Consider the following 26,067-nt stretch of genomic DNA (forward strand, 5'->3'; position numbering starts at 1 on the left):
GCCAATGAATGACTGACAGAGAAAAGTGATAAGTTCCTTGCCCTTGAGATGCTTGCAATCTAATAGGGCTAGACAAGCTAAAATAAACAATTAGATAAAGGCACAAGAACCAGAAAAAAAACGGTAAGCATACATAGACATAAAAAAAGTCCTAAGGTAGTTGAAATAGGTGGTGCAAGCAGGGGAGCATTGAGGCTAGCTTGAGAAGCCTACCTGTAGGAGGTAAATGTTCAATAAATACCATCGATTGATTGAGTTGGGCTTTTCCCAGAGGCTTGAAGGAGGGAGGTTTTGTGATGGGAAGTGCATTCCACATGATGGGGAAAAGTTTTAGGTGATGGACTGGGTCATGGGATTTAAACATGCTCAAAGCATAATTTGAGATGGTCAGGCAGGAAACCCATAAAACTATAGCAGGTGAATCCCCACCTTACTTGAGAGACATCCCAATATTCACCCACCCATGCAATCAATCAATCAGTCAATCATTCAGTCACTCAATCAGTCGTACTTATTGAGTGTTTACTGTCTGCAGAGCACTGTTAAGTGCTTGGAAGAGTTATATATGTGTTTGTTTATTTATTCCACCTAATTGCTCACTCACTGAGTCAGTACTTTTGCTATTTCCAGTTGGGTCTGCTTCCCATTTTGTTCCCAGTGTATGTATCTACCTGTCTACCTGCCTGTCTCTTCATTTTGTGTTGAGTTTGACAGAAAGGGCATGGATTTTTGGATAAAGAGAGGGGAAGCTTGTAAGAGAATCTAAGTGGGGCATAGATGCTCATGATTGGTGATGGGTCTAGAGTACAGAGATCTCTGTGGGGGAAAGAGGAAAGTTTTGAGGTGGGGGAGCCCATGAGTGAGTTGGCAGGAGACGAGACTGTTAGAGAGTGCTAATTCTGTTATACCGTGCTCTCCCAAGAGCTTAGTACAGTGTTATGCACATAGTAAGCACCCAGTAAGTACAGTTGATTGACCAAATGATTGATCGGTGAGGTTCGAAATGGTACGATGACTAGAGACGATGAGAACCAGCGTGTGTTTGAATAGGTAGGTGGGTGAGGAGGGGTGGAGCATGGAGTCTGTAGAGTTGAGGAGAGGGTTGGATCTGTTTAATTTTGATAATGAGACTTTTCTGTTTCTATATATTTCAGAGCCTGTGTCTGAGCCTCACGTTTGGTACAATTCTACCCAGGCAGGATCAGCCATTCAGTTATCTTGTAATGTGTCGGAGGGCAAAGTGAATAAAGTTGCCTGGAGGAAGGATGGAAGGCCTGTCCCACAAGAGCTTTGTTACCATGTCTCTAAAAATGCTTTGGTCATAAAACAAGTCATGAAATCTGACTGCGGATTGTTCTCATGCAATGTCAGCAATGAAATAAGTTGGCGAGAAGCTTCTCTCAACTTTACTATTGAAGATAAGTGTTCAGTCATCACTGGTATTTATTGAGTTCTGAACTAAGCACTGAACTAAGCTCTGGGGAGAGTACAATATAACAGATTTGGTAAACATGTTCCCTGCCCATAGGAAGCTTACAGTCCAGAGGGAGAGAATTGAGAGTATTGTGTAATAATAATAATGATGGAATTTATTAAGCGCTTACTATGTGCAAAGCACTGTTCTAAGCGCTGGGGAGGTTACAAGGTCATCAGGTTGTCCCACGGGGGGCTCACAGTCTTAATCCCCATTTTACAGATGAGGTAACTGAGGCACAGAGAAGTTAAGTGACTTGCCCAAAGTCACACAGCTGACAACTGATGGAGCCAGGATTTGAACCCCTGACCTCTGACTCCACAGCCCGTGCTCTTTCCACTGAGCCATGGTGCATTGAGGAAAAGTGGATTGCTGGCACAAACTCAGGGTCTTGATGGAGTGAAGCCACATTAGAACTATATGATACAGGAGTGTCCAATTTTTTTCAGTAGTGTATCACATGACTAGAAAACAAACATGTGGGCAGAATGGATATTTTAACTGATAGCAGTGGTGAAGTATAGTCGCTAACTAAGCCAACAAAATTGAGTTTGTAGTGGAAATGTAGTTTAAGTAGCAATGGGATCCACTTTATTAGTACACAAGTGGAGAGATCTGAAAAATGGAGATTAAGACTGTGAGCCCTATGTGGGACATGGACTTTGTCCAACCTGAGTATCTTACATCTACCCCACTACACAGAACAGTGCCTGGAACATAGTAAGCATTTAATAAATAAGAAATATCATTTACCATACAAGTCTAGTGCTAACCATCGATCAATTTGGGTCAAGTGAATGTGAATCCTGGTATTTATCAGACTGAACCCTTCTCACAAACTGAAGGATATAGGACACATTTCAATTCAAACTCTGGGTTTATATCACTGAGGCAACATGTTACTTTAGGTCATGATGTAAGCAGATTGGAATTCAACTTGAGCAACTCAAAACCATGTCATGAATTCCATTCAGCTTCAGTTACAATTTCTGATTGATTTAAGAATGGTAATAGACAAATGGCAGCAGGTTGTTCTAGAATGGTAGCTCCCAGCTGGTGGTGGGGTTCTCCTGGTTTGGTTATCCTTATGCGCTGGCTATTATCAGGCATGAAAAATCATGCCAAAAATCTTAGGCAGGCCGCACTTCACAGCCAAGTAGGATACCTTTGGACTGCGAGCCACATGTTGGACCCCCCGACATACTGTGTTGCTCAAATATGAAGGGGTTATCTCTGCAGCCAAGCATGGCTGTAAAGACTGAGATGTGAGCAAGTATATCCTTTACACCCTTTTGTCTCGTGAGAACTGATTTTTTTTTAGTTTATGACTTTTAGATGTTGTTAGCCGCTTTGTCTCCACAGCTTATAGGTTACCCCATTGTCTTTGCTTAGTGTTGCAAAGCACTATGGAAACTCCATCAGATGTTCTACCAGCATGTGCTGATAATGTATATGCTCTCTGAGTGGAGTTTCCAGAATGCAGAAGTTCTTAGAATCTGGACAATTCTTGATGTCTGTTGAATTGCAAGAGTTTCTCTCACCAACTCCCAGGTTCTGGGTTGCATTCATGAGCATGGGTGAATAAAACTGGACCTATGACACTATTTGGCTTCCCTCCACTAGAAGGGGGCAGGTGAAATGGAATAAGTTGGAATACCATGAATACATTTTTTTCTGATAAAACCACTCATATCATCATTAGTCCTCTTGCCTATCTCTTTGAGCAGCCAGACTTGCTCAGTTGCTTGCCAGAGACTGGTAATTAATGCTGCTAATTGTTTTGTTAAAGTCAATGATCTCAGTGTAGTTGTCCCTTTATTCCTGTGAATCTTTGTTGCTACAGAGACACTGTTCACTGGGTAATATTGTGGGCTACAGTCACTGAGATTTTGATGTTGCTAAGAAGCTGAATCGAAAGGATTCTGGTTGGGATCTGGCTGACCATGGAGAGCATTGAAATGTCACATTAATTGCAGAAATCCAATATCTTCTTTTTTTCTTGAACTCCAAACTCGAGCTCTGCTCCCTCAACTCTTTTCTTCAAACGGCCATATAGCATTAGCGGCTTTGTCCCAGCAGAATCATTGCATGTCTGTGGTGGATTAATAGCTTCACTCATAAGGCAAAAGTGAAACTGAACATTAGAGGTAAAGTTGAACATGAAACATATCCTGGAAATGCATCTCCAGTGGATGAGCGAACAGACTTTTATTACCACCTCATTTATTACCACTATATTTGCCAACAATAACTCTTTGTGAATGAATGAATTGGGAAAGTTTGAATTCAGAGATCTGGGATTGATTTATGCTTCAGTTTCTCATGCTGTCTTGCTTGTACCTTGGGAAACTACTTTAATGATCAGTGTTCACAGGGGAAAATCAAAGGAAGGAATTTGAACCTAGTTCAGAATCTGTGCCGTCGCCCTCCTCTGTGTTCATCTGTCTTCCAAACCCTGTTCTCTCCTTTCTGATTGTTTTCTTCAGCTTTCTTATACCTGGTTTTCTTTTTCTTTCTTCCCTTTAGGCCTTCATCCTTCACTGTGGCCCGCCTTGCATTGTTCCAGTATTGCATTGGCCTTGTCATGCATTGCCATTGTGAGCTTCTGCCTATTCCTGCCAAGTAAAATGATGAGTCAGTATCAGAAAGCTTTTGGGTTCTTTCTAGCATGCCAAGGGTGGTACTGCCCATATGCTTTGCTAGACATGAAGGGGAAACAGAACTGCTTCTGTCCCTTCCCAAATTCTCTAATGTAGCTGGTTTTCTTCCTAGTTGCACCATTCAGAACCATCACTTTTATTCTAGCTGTTGGGCACCTTGGAGAGGGAAAATTTCCTTTGCCCACTTAAGATGTGGAAAAGTGTGACTTTCTGCCCCATCCATGGGAGCATAATGGAGTTGGCCATCAGATGCTGGAATCACCACCCAACAATAGCAGGCCTGTCTGTGCCACCTTATTTCTCCTCACCCCATCCTGAGTCACATTGCCTTTGCCCAGGTATCACTCGTGGTTGGCTCAGGTGCACTGGGGCCTCAATGGTGCCCATCAAGTTGGATGAACCGTGATACCATCCTGTGCCAATGGGAAGAGCCAAAATTTAGAAGACTGCTCTTCTCCTCCTAATGGTTACTGGTTAGTTGAAGGGAAATTTGTATCTAATTGCATCCTTTTGTCTTTATCATTTGTATCTAAGCTGTGACTCTCACCTAATGAATATTGGCCTTAATGAGAAGTAGTGTGGTTTATTAGATTGGACATGTGCCTGAGAGTCAGAAGGTCCTGATCCTGACTCCATCACTTGTCTGTTAAGTGACCTTGGGCAAGAGACCTAACTTTCCTGTGTTCAACTGTGAAATGAGGATTAAGACTGTTAGCCCCATGTGGGACATGGACTGCGTCCAGCCTGATTAACTTGTGTCTGCCCCATTATTTAGTATAGTGCCTGGCACGTAATAAGCACTTAACAAATACCATTTTAGTATATATTAATATATTAAGTATATAATGCATTATAATATAAAATATAATATATAATATAACATATATAATATATAATATAATATACATTAATATAATATACATTAATATAATATAATATACATTAATATATTGTATATAATATCTATATTATATATCAGCACTTAGAACAGTGCTTTGCACGTAGTAAGCACTTAACAAATACCATCACTATTATATATTGCCAATTGGGTCCAGTGGCCTGCTCCATTAGATGCAGTCAGTATCTTTTCTTCTAATGTGTGTTCACAAGTACCTAATTCAGTGCTTCACATTTAGCAGGTGCTCAGTAAATATGCTTGATGTTAATGGTAACAATGATTCTTTTCTAGAAGGAGAACTGTGGAGAGCTCTCACTGTTTTCCAGCAAGGAGCGGTGTGTTTGTCTTCTTTGCTGCTTTTAGTCACTGGTTTCCTCTGGATAGAAGAGAAAGGTAGATTCCCTTTGTTTCTGATTTTAACAGTCACTATTGGTTGCCCATCACATGACAGGGAGAGAATAAGAAAAACTTTCTCTTGGAGTAGAGAGCCTGAAACTAAGATTTAAGATGCTAACAGTAGAAAACTAGAATTTGACTGGGAAAGGAGGGAAACTACATTCTTCACAAATGAAAAGCCTTGTATTCAAGACCTTGTAGCCATGCTGAAAAACGACATGATCTAGTGCAAAGTGCAGGGTTCTGGGTGACAGAAGGACCTGAGTTCCAATCCTGACTCTGCCACTTGTCCACTGTGTGGCCTTGGGCAAGTCACATCACTCTGCATGTCTCAGTTACCTCATCTGTAAAATGGGGATACAAATTGTGAGCCCCATGGGGGACATGGGCTTTGTCCAACCTGATTAGCTTGTATCTACCTCAGAGGTTAGTACAGTGCTTGACAAATAGCAAGTGTTTAGCAAATACCAAAAAAAAAGTATTAAAAAATCCAACATTTTCATTCCAAGGTCCATTTTCCCCTGCTCCTTTCTCTTCCAACAGTTTTCCTTACCCTCTTTCTCTGGGCCCATAGCACAAAGAGAGTAGAGCAGGGGAAGTTAAATATTTTGGGCATCTTTGGGTACAGAGGTAAACTCTTGGCATTTCCATAAGCTTGGCTCCTCACTTATGAGGATAGCTAGGTTGGTATGGTAGCAGCCTCCCAGACACACAGTGAGGGATTGAGCTGACCGTTTACTTTATTTTCTACAGGTCCCAGTGTACATCTTATCCTGGTCCTTTCCCTTCTTTTTTTGGTTATACCTGTGACATTCACCGTAGCTGCAATACTGGCCATTCACCCTCCAAAGATCAAAAAGATAATGAAAAAGAAAGGTAAAAAAATTCTAAAGTAACTTCACATTCACATGTAGGTGGTTATGGAATCTTAAATATGTTCCTTACTGTGGGCCACCTGGGGATTTAGGCCAGGAAAACATCCGCCTGTCTGATGTCTCTGGTCAATTAATCAATGAATCATTATTTATTGAACTTTTATTATATGCAGACCATGGTACTAAGAGCTTGGAAGAGTGTACTATAATAGAGTTGGTAGATGGGATCCTTGCCCTCAAGGAGCTTACAACCTAATAGTTGAGTCAGACATTAAAATAAATGGAAGATAGGGGAAATGGCAGAATATAAAGATATGCACGTCATAGTCATGGATTTAGGATCTTCAGGCTGGCAGTTTAGGGTGAAATCATGGGCTTATTGAACAGAGAATCTAGCAATTCATGCTGCTACCACAGAACTAACATCATTTGCAATCAGAGTTGCCTTTCTGACAGGACATTTTGGATTGTATTATAAAACCTTTTCCTTACCCTATTGATCTTCCAAAAGTAAACATGTTTTCTTTGGTTTCTTCCCCTCCCTACAGTTTACCAGGTGATCCTGGATTTCACTGCTCCTGGAGGAGCCTTGGTAATGATACCGTTCTCCATATTCTTCATAGATATTATCCTCCAGCTTCAAGGTGAGCACTGATGTGACGGGAGTGGGAACATCCAATGAGATTTCCCTGAAAATGCAGGCGCGGTCTGTGTGAGCAGAGACTTCAGCTGGTGCCTATTTTCTTTCCTTGCCTTATCTCCAGGCCAAGGCTGCTCACAGCCCAAAAATCCATTTGTCGGCGTGGCAGTCCCAGCTGGAATCAGCTTCCTTATTCTACTCTCGCTCTTTGGCTGGTGTAAGTTGAATCTCGTTGAAGTTTCAACCCGTGTTTTTTCCTAATCAGTCTAGTATTTTAGTGGTCTGGTGTTCTTGCCTACATTGCCACTGACCTCTCACTCACATCCTGCCTCAGGCCTGGAACACCCTCCCTTTTCACATCTGGCAGACGATTACTCTCTCGGTCTTCAAAACCTTCAAACCCATCTCCTCCAAGAGGATTTTCCTGACAAACCCCTCATTTCCTCTTTTCCCACTCCCTTTTGCTTCACCCTGACTTTCTCCTTTTATTTACCATATCCCAGCCCAGACCCACAGCACTTATGTATGTATCTGTAATTTATTTATTTATATTAATGCCTGTCTTCCTCTCTGGACTGTAAGCTCTTTGTGGGCAGGGGATGTTTCTGGTATATTGCTGTGTTGTACTCTCCCAAGCACTTGGTACAATGCTCTGCACACAGTAAGTGCTTAATACATTCGATTGATTGATTGAATGATTCCAGAGGTTATGGAAGTTCCAGGTCCCTTATGTGGGACTGCAAAGCTCAGAAGCACTGGATCCCACAGAACGTACCACGGAATTTAGTTTAGAGCTGATTTGGAATTTACCGACCACATGGGAATCCAGAAGAAACATATCCTTCTGGACAGAGGGGGGACCAGACAGGATAATTTCATTAGTGAATAGGGGACGGATAATGTGAGCACTGCCCTGCATTAGGTGGGATCACCAGGAACTTTTCCCTTTGGTCCAGCCAAATCCACACCAAAAGTGATGGGAACTTCTCTGTAGTACCCAAGTGGAGCCTGGCAGAAGCGGCAGGTGTTGGTAAGAAAAGAGTTAGTGAATGGGTGATGGGTGAGTGTTTGGGCTGCTGCTATCATCACTGCCAATTGTTCAGTGGTCTTGTGGCAACTCTATGGTGAGGTTTCCTCACAGCCTTCCCTCCCTGTTGCTGCTGCTGCTGCAACTCCACTCCATGCCGTGGGTGGACAGGAGTCTGGGTGAGCGTGTACTCCTGAGAGTGGGTGTGCATGAGCAGGAGTAAATATGCTGATGATGTGGGAGGGATTGTCACCCATGCTTCAGTCTCATCATCAGATGCTCACTAACTCATTTCCAGTAGCATTATCTTCAAATCTATATACTCTATGAACATATAGTAGTCCTTCAAGTAGATGCATCGATGTGGTTGATGATGATGATGATCAAACTCCTCAAGCCAACCTATTCCCAGGGCCTCGTTCTCCTCTTTTCCATCACAGAGCTTTTGTTCACCCTGTCCTCTGCCCAAAACTTCTTCCTCCTTCACATCTGGCAGATTACTTTCTGAAACCTTCCCTGATTAAGTTCTCATCTCCCCACCCTATTCCTCCCCAGCTGCCCCTTAAGCAGTTTTATTCATTCATTCATTGAATTGTATTTATTGAGTACCAACTGTAGGCAGAGCACTGTGCTAAGCACTTGGGAGAGTACATTGTGACAACAGACACATTCCCTGACACAATTAATTACAGTCTGTTCATATCCATCTCCATTGCTCTTAAGTAATCAGTCAATCAATCAATTGGAATTTAATTGAGTGTGCAGAGCATTGTACTTAGTTCTTGGGAACGTACAATACAAAAGAGTTGATAAACATGATCCTTGCCCACACAGACCTTACATTTGACAGGAGCGAGGCACTAAAATAAGTTACATGTTAGGGGGCAGCAAAAGAATATACGGATTTGAACACGTCTCTTGTGCTAAGCTACTAAATCCTTGAGGCAAGGATCATGTCGACTAAATCTACACTATTGGTTGATTGATCAGTGAATGTGTTGGCTGAAAAGGTAAGCGAGGGGCCCACAGTTCCAACCACATCGGGGGCACACGAAGACTGTCTGCTATCATTTTCAGCTTCTGTGCTGTTGTTGCTTTTGCTTCCTTATGTCACTGTCTCCTCAGAGCTTCTGTTCAAAAGGAGCTGCTCCTTCTTGATTTCAGGGAGCCATGGTAGTCTGCGGGCAGGACTTTACTCTCAAAGATGTTTTTAGCAAACATGTCATTGTCTGAAGCATTTCTTCAGTGGGTCTTTAAAATGTGACTCAGTGCAGATGATGCCTTGATTATTGCATCAACCTCCCCACTGACCTCCCTGCCTTCTGTTTCTCCCCACTCCAGCCAATTCTTCACATCAAACAGAAACTCCTTACCATAGACTTTTAAATACTCAATTACCTTGCCCTGTCCTACTGTACCCCACTGCTTTTGTACTAAAGCCTAGCCCACACACTTCCCTCACTACTGCCAATATACTCACTGTACCTCCATTTCATTTATCTTGCCACCAACCCTTTGCCCATGTCTTGCCTCTGAATTGGAGCACCCTCCCTCTTCATATCTGACAGACGATCAGTCTTCCCACCTTCAAAACCTTATTTTGCATCTCCTCCAAGAGGTCTTCCTGGACTAAGCCCTCATTTCCTCTTCTCCCACTCCCTTCTGTGTTGTGCTTGCACTTATAGTTGCACTCTTTATTCACCCCTTCCTCAGCTTCACAGCTAATATGTATATATCCTTAATTTGTTTATATTAATATCTGTCTCTCCCCCTAGATGGTAAACTCTTTTTAGGCAAGTAACAAAGTCTACCAACTCTCTTATATTGTTAGAGAAGCAGCGTGGCTTAGTGGAAAGAGCCCGGGTTTGGGAGTCAGAGGTCGTGGGTTTTAATACCGAATCTGCCACTTGTCAGCTTTGTGACCTTGGGCAAGTCATTTCACTTCTCTGTGCCTCAGTTCTCTCATCTGTAAAATGGGGATTAAGACTGTGAGCCCCACGCGTGGGACAACCTGATTACCTTGTATCTACCCTTGTGCTTAGAACAGTGCTTGGCACATAGTAAGTGCTTAACAAATACCAACATTATTAATATTATTACTCTCCTAAGTGCTTAGTACAGTGCTCTGCACACAGAAGGGGAAGGAATTGTCAGACCTGCCTCGGTCTTATCAACCATGCTTGCACACACCCTCGGTATCATCAATCACTTGATCTGTGGTATTCATTGAGCACTTACATTGTGCAAAATTATGTACTAAGCTTTTAGGAGAAAATAATGCAGTTGATAGACATGAACATCACTGATCAGTTAATTATCTCTCTTTGGCCAGGTGTATATGCATGCAGATTTGTATGTATGTGTGTATGGGCCTGTATTTCTCTCTGACACTCTGTCTTTCTGTTTCTCTCTCTCTCTCTGCCTCAGTCTGTCTCTTAGGAGGTCTTTTCTTTGAATTTCTCCATCTTCTTATCCTGTCTTTCCCCGCTTATATAGATTTCATGTTTGAACGGTGCTCCCACCCTATGGAAGCCCTACCCCCATCCAACTTTGACCTCTGAGACATCTGTCAACTTTAAACAGGGAAAATTCACTGTTTCCCTCTCTCTCCCCACCTTCCTCCATGTAATTCTTTGATGGCTCTGACAGGTTTACACAAGCCTAATCACCCCTCTCTGAGAAGGGGAGAATTGGACTCCTTAATCCCCATTTCCTGTGCTCTGGGAAACTGCAGGGACTCCCTTCCCCAGCAGTCCACAGTTTCCAGTTTCCTCATAGGGCCCGAGCAGCATTCTATTTTAAAATATTTTCTGAAACCCATGCAGGCACTAACTCATCACTGTCCTGTTTTACAGATCACCTCAAGAAAGAAAACAGGAAGGGAGCTGGAAGCCCTTCCCCAGAAAAAGGGGAAAATGAAGTATGACCCATTCTTAAAGTTTTCTGATCTTTGTTTTTCCAGGAAAACCAGAACATGGTTTCAGGATATTTGATAGATTTTTGTGTATTAAATTATGACTATTTAGTCAATATGTGCCTTGATGTACCCAATATTCACAAGGTAGACCTTTTCACCATCCCAGGTCCATGAGTTTGGCTTTGCTAGAACTCCTGGACCAGTAGGTGTTTCTGTAGCAATGTTGGGATTTCAGCTGATGACAGAACACATTCAAACTTGGATTCACATTTGTCTTGCAGCCAGAGCAACAGAGTCAGAGAAGTGGAAACTCAAGTCCAGGTAAGCAGTGTGAAGCAGTGTAGCCTAGTGGATAGAACACAGGTCTGGGAGTTAGAAGAACCTGGGTTCTAAACCCAGCTCCTCCACTTGTCTGCTGTGTGATCGTGAGCAAGTAACTTGACTTCTTTGGGCCTCAGTTACCTCATCTGGAAAATGGGAATTAAGACTGTGAGCACCTTATGGGGCAAGGACTGTGTCCAACCTGAAGCAGCGTGGCTCAGTGGAAAGAGCACAGGCTTTGGAGTCAGAGGTCATGGGTTCAAGCCCTGGCTCTGCCAATTGTCAGCTATGTGACTTTGGGCAAGTCACTTAACTTCTTTGTGCCTCAGTTACCTCATCTGTAAAATGCGGATTAAGACTGTGAGCCCCCCGTGGGACAACCTGATCACCTTGTAACCTCCCCAGTGCTTAGAACAGTGCTTTGCACTTAGTAAGCACTTAATAAATGCCATTATTATTATTATTATCATTATTATTAGCTTGTGTCTACCCCAACACTTAGTACTGTGCCTGGCAATAGTAATGCTTAACAAATGCCTTTTTTAAAAAAAAATGATAACATAGAAAACTCAGCACAGTACCATTTTTACCATTCGTCCTCGCAACTTCCTTTTCCCAAACTCTGATTCCTGATTTTCCCAGTTTGTGGAACCCGGGCCTGCAGGTTTATTTCCTCAGACTGCATCTGCCCAAACTTGAGTTAAACCAGTAGTCCACCAAGCCAAGGTAACTGTCTCCCATTGTAGTAGCAGGTTGTTTGGAGGAACTATGTGATAGTCGTCCTCCAATGGATGGTGTCCCTAACTTACTACTCAATATTACTTTAGCAAGGCTTTCTGGCTCACTCATCCATGAATTGACTAAAACTTGTCTTTAATTTTCTGATGTTTCTCAACCTGCACAACTCCCTGTGGTACTAAATTCTATAAGTTCACTCTACCTGTTTAAAGAAATATTTTATTTGTTTGTTTTGGCCATCCTACCCTCAATATTTAGTGGACATTCCCTCACTCTTGCGCTAAGGGATTTGGTGAACAGTAATTCCAGCCTTATTAGCTCCATGTTCTTTAAGGAGCCACCACTGTTACCGGGTGATTATCCAAATCCTCTCCGGGCAGGCATATTTTTTCAAAAGGAATTTTCCAATGGAAAGAACAAAATATTTGTAGATGTGAATCTACAGAAGGCAAACCTAACTTTTGTTTGCCAACCTTTCTGGTTGGGTTCCATTCACTAGTTTAACACTCGTGAATCTTCATCTGTTGATGAAGATGCTATTGATGATAATACTGATGCTGATGGTGGAGACAGATGATGACGGTGAAGATGATGATGAAGATAAGGATTGCCCTGGGGTTGTTTCTCCAGCCATGAATCTCTCAGAGCCCACCACAAGAATTTCAGTCCTTTCACTTGCTGGCAGCGTCACTCTGTGACTTTACTCCACAGTTGCCCTGAGTCTTCTGAGACCCATCTTGATATCACACAAGCAGAATAATGATCAAGCAGGTAATACAGATTGCTGAGCTTCTGGCTCCCAGAGTGGGATTTGAGAAATAATTTGTCAAAGCAGGCAATGATGATGTACTTCAAGTAGCAGCAGTGTAACTTCAGTTATAATTGTGAAAGAGCCATGATTTGTGTAATGAACAACTGAACTCTCATCTCCATGGGGAATGTCTTTGGCTAAAGGTTGGTTACATAATCTAGTGTGTTCTGGAAAGATTAATGATGTGCATATGTCTATAATTCTATTTATCTATTTTGATAGTATTGATGCCTGTCTGCTTGTTTTGTTTTGTTGTCTGTGTCCCACTTCTAGACTGTGAGCCCGTTGTTGGCTAGGAATTATCTGAATTGCCAAATTGTACTTTCCAAGTGCTTAGTACAGTGCTCTGCACACAGTAAGCTCTCAGTAAATACGATTAAATGAATCAATGAATAGATAGTTCTTGGTGAGCTACCAACTCTATTGTAATATACTTTCCCACAGTAAAGTGTCCAATAAATACTACTGATTTATTGATTGGTGACTATCTCTCATGGAAAGTCTGCATGAGGAGCACTTAGAAACTTGAGAGAGTATAATTCTCTGACAGTGCACTATTTTATCAATCAGTTCAAGCTAGCAGCTGAGGTCCAGCTGCACCAATGGAAAGGAGCCAGGCAGGAGCACGATAAGTGCTTTCCAACTCCTGCTCTTCTCTTGTCCTGCCAAACTTGAGCCCAGTGTTCATTTTTCCTGGGAGAGGAGAGGTCGCTGAACTGACAAAATTGACTTCTTTTGTTGTGATAGGCCCATCTCCTTCCAGAATGGCTGGAGGGAGGTTGTGGGAAAAAGAAGAGCAGAAGAAATCATCCCGATCTATTCCTCATTCATTCAGTTGTATTTATTAAGCGTTTACTGTGTGCATAGCACTGTACTAAGTGCTTGGGAGAGTACAGGACAACAATAAACAGACACATTCCCTGCCCATAGTGAGCTTACTGTCTAGAGGATGATCTTACAGTTCCCTCCCCACCCCACCTGACCCATTTCCTCACCCTCCTCCCAGCCAGCCCTACCACAATCCATTCAATGGAAGGAGCACTGCTCTGGGAATCAGGACACCTAAGTTCTAGTCCTGGTTCTGCCTGAAGCAGGGAAGCAGTGTGGCCTAGTGGACAGAGCACGGGCCTGGGAATCACTTGTCTGCTGTGTGACCTTGGGCAGGTCACTTCATTCATTCATTCATTCAATCGTATTTATTGAGGGCTTACTGTGTGCAGAGCACTGTACGAAGCACTTGGGAAGTACAAGTTCACTTCTCTGTATCTCTGTAAAATGAGGATTAAGGCTATGAGTCCCATGTGGGACATAAACTGAGTCCAAACTGATTAGCTTGTATCTACCCAAATGCTTAGAATAGTGTTTGACTCATAGTAAGCTCTGAACAAATACCATGAACCTGAAAAGCTGGCTAATGTGGGTCAAGTGATAATGTGCTGTTTACTTGCCTGTCAAATTCATTCAATCATATTTATTGAGCACTTACTGTGTGCAGAGCACTGTACTGAAATGGTTCATCACTCTCTGTGCCCCAGCAGAAAAGTGACTGGCAGAGACAAGGTACCGTGAGTGGTACTGCACAAGCCACTAGCACTAGAATCAACTCTTCTGCGCAGGTTCTAGGTCCTGAAGTCTCAGACAGAGGCTCATCTGCTATTCTAACAGGAGACTCCTTAAAACATAACCCAGGGTAGTGCAGCATAGTATATCCTATTTACCTTTATTAGGGAAGGAAAGAAAAGGAGGGGAGGAAATCAGTGGTCACGGAGCTGAGAGGTCTCATACATAGGTCGGCCATTTCCTTTGTTTCTGCCGCCTACCCTTTCCCTCTGCCTTTAACTGAAGTATGGTCTCTAGAATTTGGATTTGACCTCTCTAGACCATGAGCTCATTCTGGCAAGGGAAAGTGTCTACAGGCTCTGTTGTATTGTACAAGTGCTTAGTACTATGTTCTGCACACAGTAAATGCTCAATAGATACTATTGATTGATCAGTTAGCATCTGTGGCTTTGAACCCAGAGTTCCTGCTAAAGGAAATCGTGGGCCACGCTGAAAGAAACCAAGGAACAGTGCTCAGTGCTTAGAACAATGCTTTGCACATAGTAAGCGCTTAATAAATGCCATTATTATTAAAAAAAGTCTAACAGACAGGAGCAGGTGACCATCCAGGGAAGAAAGTTTGTTCATTAAATCCATTTGCCTTTGCTGCTGGTGAGGAATTCTGTTATGTGATTTTGTTAGTGCTATTTTTGGTTTCTTAATAGTGATAATAATAATAATAATAATGGTATTTGTTAAGTGCTTACCATGTGCCAAGCACTGTTGTAAGCCCTGGGGTAGATACAACATAATGAGGTTATCCCACGTAGAGGTCACAGTTTTAATCCCCATTTTACAGATGAGGTAACTGAGGCACAGAGAAGTTAAGTGACTTGCCCAAAGTCACACATCTGGTGGAACCAGGATTAAAAATTGTCTCCTCTCACTCCCAAGCCCATACTCTTTCCACCAAGCCACGCTGCTTCTCTAACTAGATAATGGAAAGCTACGGAGTCAGGGTTTCTGTCATTTAGATAAGCTCCGGTTACTTTATAAGGAGTACTGCATATCTCCCCTTTGATGAATTCTGAAAGGCACAGCCAGTGTTTTAAATCAATATTCACGAATGGGTCATCCAAACACTTTTTACCTTAAAAGGTTTAATGAGGAGAGCTTTTGTGGAAGAGCAGCCTAGCCTAGTGGAAAGAATGTGAGCCCTATTTGGGACAGTTAACTTATATCTACCCCGGTGCTCAGAGCAGCATTTGACTAAATAAATACCATAAAAAAAAGGAAACGAGTTTTAATACCAGCTCTACTCTTGCCTGCTCTGTCCTTCAGTTTTCTCATCTGTAAAATGGGTATGAACTACCTGTTCTTGCTACCCCTTTGATTGTGATCTCCAAGTGAGTCAGGGACTATATCCAACCTGATTCTCTTGTATCTACCCCAGAGCTAAGTAGGGTGCTTGGGATATAACAAGGGCTTAATAAATACCACAATCACAATTATTGTTATCTAGTGAAAGTCAAAGGGGATGATCAGCTTTTAAAAGGCTTACATTGCAGCCAGACAGGTTGAGACTAGACATGAGGAAAAACTTTCTGCTTTGAGGGTAATCAGGTACTAGAACAGTCTCCCAAGAGACACTCCTGTTGGGCTCTTATCCAACTCTGCAGTTACTTTAGTTGGGGAAACTCATTACTATGGTTATTAAGGTATTTGTTAACATGTGTCAAGTACTGTTCTAATCACTAGGGTAGATACAAGACAATCAGTTTGGACACAGTTCCTGTCCCACATGGGGCTCACAGTCTAAATAGGAGGGAGTAGGATTTAACCCCCATTTTATAGATGGGGAAGCTGAGGCCCAGATTAATTAAATAATAATGATGGTATTTTTTAAGCACTTACTATGTGCCAAGCACTGTTCTTGACTTACTCCAGGTCCCACAGCAGTGGTGGAGCTAGTGGTGGAGCTGGGATCAGAACCCAGGTCTTCTTACTCCCAGGACCGTGCTCTTTCCATTAAGCCATGCTGTTTCAGTATGGCCTGTGGATTGGACAAGATGACCTCTTGGGGCTCTGCCTAGCTCTGGAATTTTCTAAAAATATGGCTTCTGAGCTTAGAGCAACCTCTGTTCATTGTTAGTTTTTTCCCTGGGAGATGGTAGAAAGGAATCCCGCTGGCTTCTCTGCCTGGAACCAGCTGTCATAACCCTGATGCCAGGGGGGAGAGGAGCCATGGAGGGAGGGAGTGTGGGGGCTTTGGTGTGGGCAACTGCAGCTGCAAGCTCAGGGCAGGGGGGAGGGAAAAGTAGGGAACAGGGCAGAGCTGGGAGCAGGAGGCAGCTGCAAGTCAGGTTCAAGAAGCTTGCGGAACGAAAAACAGGAGAGTGGCTGATGGAGGTCCTGAAGTTTGATAGGGTAGTAATTTTTGAAAAGTGCTAAAATGAAATCTGATTTTTATCACGATTAATTATATGAACAAACCCATCTGGGTGCATAAATATGGCAGAATGATAGAGACAGCAAGTATCAGTGGGCATCAAAGCTGGAACTACAGCACTGAACCTTGCATTGTAATGAAAAGAACACAACAAACATCCTTGCAGATTTATCCTGAGTGGTCTAGACCAAGGTTACTATATTGCTGTAGTCCCTGTGGCCGTTCAACACCCATTTTTGGATGAGGAGGCAAGCACTGTTTGTTACAAGGATCATTGGAGTCATGTGCCCCTTTTGGAAAGTGCTTTTGCCAGCCTACATTGTTACAGGATGCACTCTATCTTCCCTGAATTTCCTCCCTCACCCCGGCATTCCAGCTGATATGAATGCCATAGGAACATTCTCCGTGATCCAACCCCGAGCGATTGACCGCCCTGACCACACTGTCCCAGCTGTCTCTTCTGGGGTAAAGTGAGACTTCTCTAGCTTCCTGATATTCTTCTAGAATATTCACCCACCACCTGTCCCTCCCTTCCCCTTCCATCCCCCAGCTCCATCCCCCTCTTACATTCTCCCATTTTGCAAAGAGCAAATGATGAAACAGGACAGTGCAGGAGAGGAGGGGGAGGAAGTTCCCATTAAAGCTGCTGACATTGTGTGGTCACTTTGGAAAATAACAGTACTGGTACGTCTGCTGCTCATGCTAATTTGTCCTCATTTTCCTTACCCCCACAAACCCTCGTCTATTTCTAGAACCTTTACAAGGACGTGAAATCTTGGTTTCTAATGCATAGTCCCCTCTAAGTCTTCTATTCTTTGTCATTATAATGTATCTATTTCCCCACGGAGGCCAGCAAGGAGGCATTGAAGATATACACGGGTAGAGGATTGGTTAGGGTTGGGGACTGGGGTTCAGAGCATGGCTCAGCTAAACTGTGGAGAGTGGGGACTGGTGACTAGAATAAGGGCATGGAAAATCAATTGGAATTCAGGCAGTGCAGAGCCGCAGGCTGAGGGATCAATTGCAAGTGGTCCTGGGATCAATACTGCAATCCATAGGACCCTATATAGTTCCCTCTCAGTGGGAGGGAAGGAGGAGGATGTCTATGAGTGCAACCAAAGGAGAAGCAAGCTAGTGGATAGAGCATGTGCCTGGGAGTCAAGAGGACTTGGGTTCTAATCCTGGCTTTGCCACTTGTCTGCTGTGAGACCTTGGGCAAGTCACTTCCCTTCTCTGGACCTCAGTTACCTCATCTGTAAAATGGGGATTAAGACTGGGAGCCCCATGTGGGACATGGACTGTGTCCAAACTGATTAGCTTGTTTCTACCATAGTGTTTAGAAGAGTGCCTGACACATAGCAAGCATTTAACAAATACCATAAAAAGAGAGCTAATAGAACCAACATCGCTCTGTGCTGCCTGCCCTAATCTTTCAGTTCCCTCTCTGCTCCAACTAGCAGAGACATGAGAACTACAGAGGTGAATGGCAGTGGGGAAGTTCGGGATAGGAGGGGCTTCCAACTCCAGGCCAGGGAAGAGGATGGTCATGGCCTCAGGCTCTGCCACTTGTCGGCTGTGTGACCTTGGGCAAGTCACTTCACTTCATTGTGCCTCTGTTACCTCATCTCTAAAATGGGGACTGAGACTGTGAGCCCCACGTGGGACAGGGACTGTGTCCAACCTGATTACTTTGTATCTACTCCAGTGCTTAGAACAGTGCTTGTCACATAGTAAGTGCTTAAAAATATTATAATTATTATTATTCTCACTATCCTTGTCTTGCCCTTCGATGGGGTTGTGCAGCCCAGTGCCTCAAATAAGGCAGAAGAGTGGTGACAGAGCGATGCGATCTTCAGAGAGAAAGGCAGGAGGAGAGATGTGGGAATTGGCCATTCCCTAATTACCCTAAAGGAGTCCCTTCTGTCCCTGGGCTCAGAGAGGCTCAGAGTGTACCATTGTTTGCCACAGGGACAAAGTCAAGTTTGTTTTAAAAATGGATGAGACAGAGCCTGCTTCATCACTGCATATTCCCCAATACTGATTCACTCAATGCCCACTCTCTGCAGCCTTGGAAGCACATAGCTTCTTGTGGGCAGGAAATATGTCTTCCCACTCTGTTGTACTGTACTCCCCCAAGCAATCAATACAGTGCTCCGCACTCCATAAGTGCTCAGCAAATATCCTTGATTATTAATTGATTGATTTTGCCATTACAAGTGCTTTTGGTTAAAGTCCTGCCTCAGTTTTCCTCAGACAGCAAAGCATCATTACACCACACGATGGTGCTCCACCATAAAACAAAAGACACCTCCCCTTCCTAACAGCAGGACTGGAAATAAGGTAAGGTAATAAGGATCCTCCGCGGATCCAAATGGATTTGGATGTGTATTGAGTTCTGAGAGTATTATAAGCATCGTTTCCCAGAAGTTGCCCCAACACTAGCCTTTTGGGGAACAAGCACTATACTGCTCTGAGTTTTATTTCCTCATCCATGTTCCCACAGTGAAGAATTTCCCCAACCACAGACTCATTTTATATTAGGTTGGATCCCTGTTGATTCATCCTGAACTGTCTAGTGAATTCTTGACACCTGTCTACATGTTTTGTTTTGTTGTCTGTCTTCCCCTTCTAGACTGTGAGCCCGTTGTTGGGTAGGGACCGTCTCTAGATGTTGCCGGCTTGTACTTCCCAAGCGCTTAGTACAGTGCTCTGCACACAGTAAGTGCTCAATAAATACAATTGAATGAATGAATGAATTCACTAGGAGGCCTTCCCAGACTGAGCCCCGTCCTTCCTCTCCCCGTCCTCCCCCTCTCCATTCCCCCCAACTTACCTCCTTCCCTTCCCCACAGCACCTGTATATATGTATATATGTTTGTACGTATTTATTACTCTATTTATTTATTTATTTATTTTACTTGTACATATCTATTCTATTTATTTTATTTTGTTAATATATTTTGTTTTGTTCTCTGTCTCCCCCTTCTAGATTGTGAGCCCACTGTTGGGTAGGGACCGTCTCTATATGTTGCCAACTTGTAATTCCCAAGCGCTTAGTACAGTGCTCTGAACACAGTAAACACTCAATAAATATGATTGATTGATTGATAATAATAATAATGATGATGGTATTTGTTAAGCGCTTACTATGTGCAACACACTATTCTAAGCGCTGGGGAGGTTACAAGGTGATCAGGTTGTCCCACGGTGGGGGGGGGGGAGGGCTCACAGTTTTAATCCCCGTTTTACAGATGAGGTAACTGAGGCACAGAGAAGTTAAGTGAGTTGCCCAAAGTCACACAGCTGACAGTTGGAGAAGCCGAGATTTGAACCCATGACCTCTGACTTCAAAGCCCGTGCTCTTTCCACTGAGCCACACTGCTTCTCATTTGATATCTTTCCCATTCTTTTCTCCAAAGGGTCTGTTTGCAGATTTTGGCTTTCACTCCATCCTTCTCCTTCCCCACTTCTGCAACCCTGGCAACTAGTTTGGGTCAGAGAATCAGCTTCTCCACAGAATATGCTCCTTCCCAGATTAGCTCCTCTGCCTCCTGCCATATCCAGGTCAGTCTCTCTTGCTCCCCATACTTCCCTATGGATAGTCTCTTCAGCACGATTCTTGCCTATCCCTAGCAACAGCTATTCTTAGCTCTCTATGCAGCAGCTAGGGAGATCCCCGGGTCTCCCTAGCAACAGGGCTGAACCTGAACCGTTGCTAGGGAAACCCGGGGATTTCCATAGTTACCGACACTGCATGGAGCATCTCTGGCCCCAAAGCCCAATATAGCTGGTGTCAGCAGATCATTTTGGAGCTATATCAACCCTTTATTCTGCTGAGCTAGGGGATAGGCAATGGAGGTGTTTTCCACTCTTAAGAATCCAACCTTTTGAGGGGGCTATGGGGAGCATCCCACCTGATGCTTAATCCTTCTGGAGAGCAGCTAAGCAGCGTCTCTGGGAACAGCAGAGAGCTACCTCACCTGGAGAGGCAGGGGCGGAGTAGCTCAGGGTGGATACCAAAAAGTCTCTGAGGTTGAGCAGAGGCAGATGAGAGGTACAGGGATCGATCAATCATATTTAGTGAGTGCCTACTGTGTGCAGAGCAACTGTACAAAACACTTTGGAGAGAACAGTATAACAGATTGGTAGACATTTCCTATTCACAATGAGTTTACAGTCTAGAGGGATGAGCTCTTAATAGATTGTGAACAGTAGGCTAGTGTGTTCCAAGTACCCCAAACATCCGACACCAAATAAATATCTGGAGAAATGCCTTAATTAAAACAATGACAACTGTGGTATTTATTCAACACTTAGTATGTGTCAAGAACTGTTCTGAGAGCCTGGATAGATACACGTTCATCAGGTTGAACACAGTCCCTGTCTTATGTGGGGCTCAAAGTCTAAGTAGAAGGGAAAATGGGTATTTCATCCCCATTTTACATATGAGGAAACTGAGGCCTGGGGAAGTGATGTGACCTGCCAAGGGTCACACAGAAGGTCAGTGGCAGAACCAGGATGGGGAATCCAGGTCCTCTGACTCTCAGGCTCATCCTCTTTCCACCAGGCCATGCTGCTCCTTCAGGCTAGAAAGCAGGGAGTCTATGACTTGGAAGAAACTCTGTTCTGTTTAAGCCTAGCACCATTATTTTTTCCCTTTCCTCCCTCCCTCTCCCCAGCACTCGTCCAATCTATCGTTTTGGTAGTCAGCTAAGCATCTTGCCTTATATGGCTCCTGTTCTCTGATGGGTTCACTGAGTTGATGCTAAAACAGGCTCCTGCCCAGGGACATTGGCAATGGGAGTGTTTTCAAAATTAAGCAGTAAAGACAACACAGCTGTTCTGTAAAATGATGCTCAGCAAGCGGAACAGTCCCCAGCCATGGTTACACCCAGGCTTGCCCCTATCTGTTGGGATCCAGGTGGATTATTCCACCGATCCTCCAGAGACAAAGGGTACGTGGGAGCAGGGGTTGATGGAGTTGAAGGAGATGGACCCAGGGAGGACTTTGAATTCTGACCTGGTTTTGATTTTTGTGATTTAAATGCCCCAAAACTGTACAGTTGTCTCCTCCAAGGTTGTTTCTGGGAGATTGCAAAGGGTCTCTGTGCACATTTGGGGTAGGAAACTATCAGCTCTGTCCTAGGCCTGCAGAAAGAAACTGGCTTTGGTGAAAACCAGTAGGGTGGCAAATTGGGTGGGAGGGATGGCAAGGAGGCTGCAGTGGGTCAGCTGCACAATACTGTCCAGAACAGAGTTTCCCCCTAGAGGACTATTGAGCCCTGCAGTTGCTGAACTCTGACAGCTGCAGCTGCTGCAGTTGCTGCTTTTCCAGGCCCACGAAAAGCATTCTCCCAACCCTATCTCTGGACTCCAGATTTAAATCATTTTTAAACCAGCAGCGATTGACCTCCAGTTAATTAAAATTCCCAAATATTGGTTTATTCCTTCCCAATCTTGTACTGTATTTCAGAGGCAGAGATGTTCATTTATTTGATTCGTTATTTTTAAATTCCAGCTGGTGATTCATGTGTGTGAGTGAGAGTGTGTGTGTGTGTGTGTGTGTGTGTGTGAAAGTGTTTGTTAAGAGAGGCAGAGATGAAGCTGGAGAGAGAGACAGAGGAGCGAGAGGGAGGTGATAAAGAAGAGGAAGAGAGGGATCAGAGTCGGAGATAGAGATGAACACAAAGACACAGTCAGAGAGAGACACACAGAGGGAATAGGAGGCAAAGATAGAGCAGGAGAAAGAAGGGAAGATGGAAGCCTCGGATTCTGGAATCAGCCTTCCCATTTTCTCCATTGCTCATTCCAATTTTCTGACTAAGGGGAAAATCATAGGTTGTCTCAGGTTTGACTGTGAATTCTTCAAGATTTCACAGAAGAACCTTCCTCATTTTGGGGTTGAGTCCTTCCAGAACAAAGAGGGGACTGAGTTAGATTGACATTGGAAAACAACATAATATATGTGCATTTAACAAGGCAATCCCTGGCTTGAAGAACTGGAGTACTAGAATGTTCAAGGGACACTTAGGAAGAAAAGTAAGAGTAAAAAGGTCCTTATTAATAATAATAATAATAATCATCATCATCATCATCATAGTACTTGTTAAGTTTTTACCATGTGCCAAGCACAGTTCTAAGTGCTGGAGTAGATACAATTTAAGCAGATTGGACACCCTATCCCACGCAGGGCTCTCACTCTTAATCCTCATTTTACAGATGAGGTAAATGAGGCATAGAGAAGCTAAGTGACAAAGCACTTGGGAGAGTACAGTAAAACAATTCATTTATTCAATCGTATTTATTGAGCACTTACTGTGTGCAGAGCACTGCACTAAGTGCTTGGGAAGTACAAGTTGACAACATATGGAGATGGTCCCTACCCAACAACGGGCTTACAGTCTAGAAGGGGCTGCCCACAGTGGGGATTAGAATATAGGTCCTTCTGACTCCCAGACTGGTACTCTACCCACTAAGCAATGCTGCTTCTTCCCCACTTTCAAATTTAAAGGCTTTCGGGTGTTTTTTTTTCCTCTGACTCCTTGGCCATTATTGGTAGGAGTTTCAGAGGTCACAGGTCTAGGTTTCAGGAGTGACTCGCCCCAGAAGGGTTGGCAGTTCTCTTCCTGAGCTCCCACCTCCTCTCTCACTGACACCTGGCACCACTTAACAGTACATCATTCTGGTCTTCAGGTTGAAGGTGAAGGACTAGGGGTAGTGTATGGTAAGCCAGTTCTCTTTACTGTATCCATTTTAAATAAGTGCTTCTTGAGAGAACAGACAAACTGGTGGCCTGAGGCTGTTCATAATAATTGATAATAATAATAATAATAATAATAATAATAATGGCATTTGTTAAAAGTGCTTACTATGTGCCAGACACTGTACTAAGCACTGGGGTGGATACAAGTAAATCAGTTTGGACACAGCCCCTGTACCACATGGGGCTCACATTCTCAACCCCCATTTTACAGATGAAGGAACTGAGGCTCAGAGAAGTGAAGTGACTTGCCCAAGGGCACACAGCAGACCAGCAGCAGAGCAGAGATTAGAACTCCTGACCTTCCAACTCCCAGGCCCGTGCACTATCCACTAGACTATGCTGTTTCTCAAGTCCTCCAGGTAGGCCTGGTAACTTTCCAAAAATATGTGGAGTTGTTCCTCAGTTCAGGACATGCTAGAACACAGACACATGGGATCAGAGATGGAGGTTTCCAGAACCGGCATCTCCCAAATCTCTCTGATGGTGGGTATGAACCTAAGCATAGCCACTGAGATCCACGATACTGGTGCCCAGAATCGATGTGCTCCGAGGTTAGGAAGCATCAGGAGAGAAAGGATCATCTCCATACCTGTAAGCACCCACCCAGAGTGGCGTTCTAATCACCCAAGAGTTGAAACTTTCAAACTGCTGAGAGAGATGCGTGAGCCATAACTCTGAAGCATTTTCAAAGTCTGCGCGTAAAGGTCTCTGGCGACTTGCAGTCTTCCAAGGACGGATGCTCACTTAGTCTGCACTATTAAAATTAATCGTCAGATACTTTCTCCCTTTCCTCTGTTCCACTAATGAGCAATCCCATCATCTCACAAACCTCAGAGACTTCTTAAAGGAAAGGCTCCAGAGTTTTTTTCCTTAGCCCGTTGTTATCCATCAGGCCCTCTGACCACAGAGATCCCAGAGGGTAAAGACCAGACAAATGAGTGTTGAAGATGAATGTGGAAAACCCGTTTTGGAAGCCAACCGCGACTGGAAAGAGCAAGATCAGAAACTAACTCTGTCAGTCCTCATTTAAAGCCAAAGGAAGAGGAACCACTGCAATGGGAATTTCTCCCTTACCCTTAGCAGAGAGACTGGAAGAGAATGAGGAGATGATGCCCAGAAACTTAGATTCTTCAAGCTGGAAGAGGTGTAAGACCATCTGGCCCGGTGTCTATGAGGTGTCGCGGAAGTGGCATATATGGTAATGCCGGATCGACCACTGGAATTTGAGGTCCTGAAGTAGAACTGCCCTACAAAGCAAGGACCTGGAGCAAACTCGATCATCTCTCCCCTTCCTACCTTACCTCACTGATCTACTACTACAACTGAACTGGCACGCTTCGCTCCTCTAACACCAATTCATTGTACTTCAATCTTGTTTGACTCTCTGCTGGCTCCTTGCCCGTATCCCCCTTCTGTCCAAGAACCCCCTTTCCCTTCATTTCTGACACTTCCTACGAAAATCACATTTGTTTCCCTGTCTGTCTCCCCCTCCTCACTGCAAGCTCCTTCCAGGCAGGGTTCATGTCTACCAACTCTATGGTATTATAATCAATCAATCAATCAATCAATCATATTTATTGAGTGCTTACTGTGTGCAGAGCACTGTACTAAGCGCTTGGGAAGTACAAGTTGGCAACATATAGAGACAGTCCCTACCCAACAGTGGGCTTACAGTCTAGAAGGGGGAGATACTCTCCCAAGCGCTTCCTACAATGCTCTGCACACAGTAAGTGCTGAATAAGAACTATTGCTTGACTGATGGATTGATTAACTCCTCATGATCAGGCAACTCTTGGGTCTCCGGTCTCTTGTTCTCTGTGCCAGTTTCTCACCAAATCCTAGAATCAGGCATGGAGAATGGCATTCTCCAGCATTTAGAACAGTGCCTTGCACATAGAAAGAGCTTAATAAATGCCATCATCATCATCATACATGAGAAGCAGCATGGTTTAGTGGATAGAGCATAGGCCCGGAAGTCAGAAGGACCTGGGTTCTAATTCCTGCTCCACCACTTGTCTGCTGTGGGACCTTGGGCAAATCACTTAACTTCTCTTTGCCTCAGTTGCCTCATCTGTAAAATGGGGATAGTGTGAGCCCCATATAGGACAGGGACTCTGTCCAACCTGACTAACGTGTATCTCCTCCAGTGTTTAGAACAGTGCTTGGCACAAAGTAAACACTTAACCATTACAGTAATTGTTACATTCAGTCATTCTCTGAGAATGGGGTATTATCATTCTAAGCCACTCTCCTGAGCATCAATTTCTTCTTTCACTCAAGGCAGTAGGGATTAACTAGTACTGGTGGCTTAGAGAAAATATATGGGGCCCTGGCATAGAACTCCAAGAATTCTATGTGAAATACAAAAACCCACATCTCCCTGTAGATTCATCTTCAAACATCCAGACTTTGAACCCCCTAGTCTTCTTTTGATACATGTGAATGGTAACATGGTTCTTAGTGTCTGACAGGTCTTCGAACTCAAAGGGCTGTGGTTCAAACAGACTTTTCAGTGTGCTTTCTCTGTCAAGCTAGCCCCTTTTCTTTTTTCATATCCGT

General features: G+C 43.7%; 1 protein-coding gene across 1 annotated transcript; it reads left to right on the top strand.

The window, feature by feature from the left end:
• The first annotated feature begins 1,333 nt into the window (after window positions 1-1,333).
• LOC119929606 lies at window positions 1,334-21,789 on the top strand. The gene is made up of 13 exons (XM_038747782.1): window positions 1,334-1,439; window positions 4,001-4,108; window positions 5,324-5,425; window positions 6,182-6,304; window positions 6,852-6,947; window positions 7,068-7,160; window positions 10,826-10,890; window positions 10,933-11,031; window positions 11,169-11,208; window positions 12,658-12,717; window positions 17,122-17,215; window positions 20,165-20,309; window positions 21,667-21,789. The coding sequence occupies exons 1-13, from the start codon at window positions 1,334-1,336 to the stop codon at window positions 21,787-21,789; spliced, it is 1,254 nt and encodes a 417-aa protein (XP_038603710.1).
• The last annotated feature ends 4,278 nt before the right edge of the window (window positions 21,790-26,067 follow it).

This window comes from Tachyglossus aculeatus, chromosome 6 (genome assembly GCF_015852505.1).
Source record: "Tachyglossus aculeatus isolate mTacAcu1 chromosome 6, mTacAcu1.pri, whole genome shotgun sequence".
NCBI lineage: Eukaryota > Metazoa > Chordata > Mammalia > Monotremata > Tachyglossidae > Tachyglossus > Tachyglossus aculeatus.

What these genes read in the sequence shown, in the direction of transcription:
- LOC119929606 (XM_038747782.1), top strand. Translation starts at nt 1,334, where the DNA reads ATGAAATCTGACTGCGGATTGTTCTCATGCAATGTCAGCAATGAAATA. An exon ending in TAAGTGTTCAGTCATCACTG is followed by an intron (nt 1,440 to 4,000) that starts GTATTTATTGAG and finishes TCTTCCCTTTAG; the next exon opens with GCCTTCATCCTTCACTGTGG. An exon ending in TATTATCCTCCAGCTTCAAG is followed by an intron (nt 6,948 to 7,067) that starts GTGAGCACTGAT and finishes CCTTATCTCCAG; the next exon opens with GCCAAGGCTGCTCACAGCCC.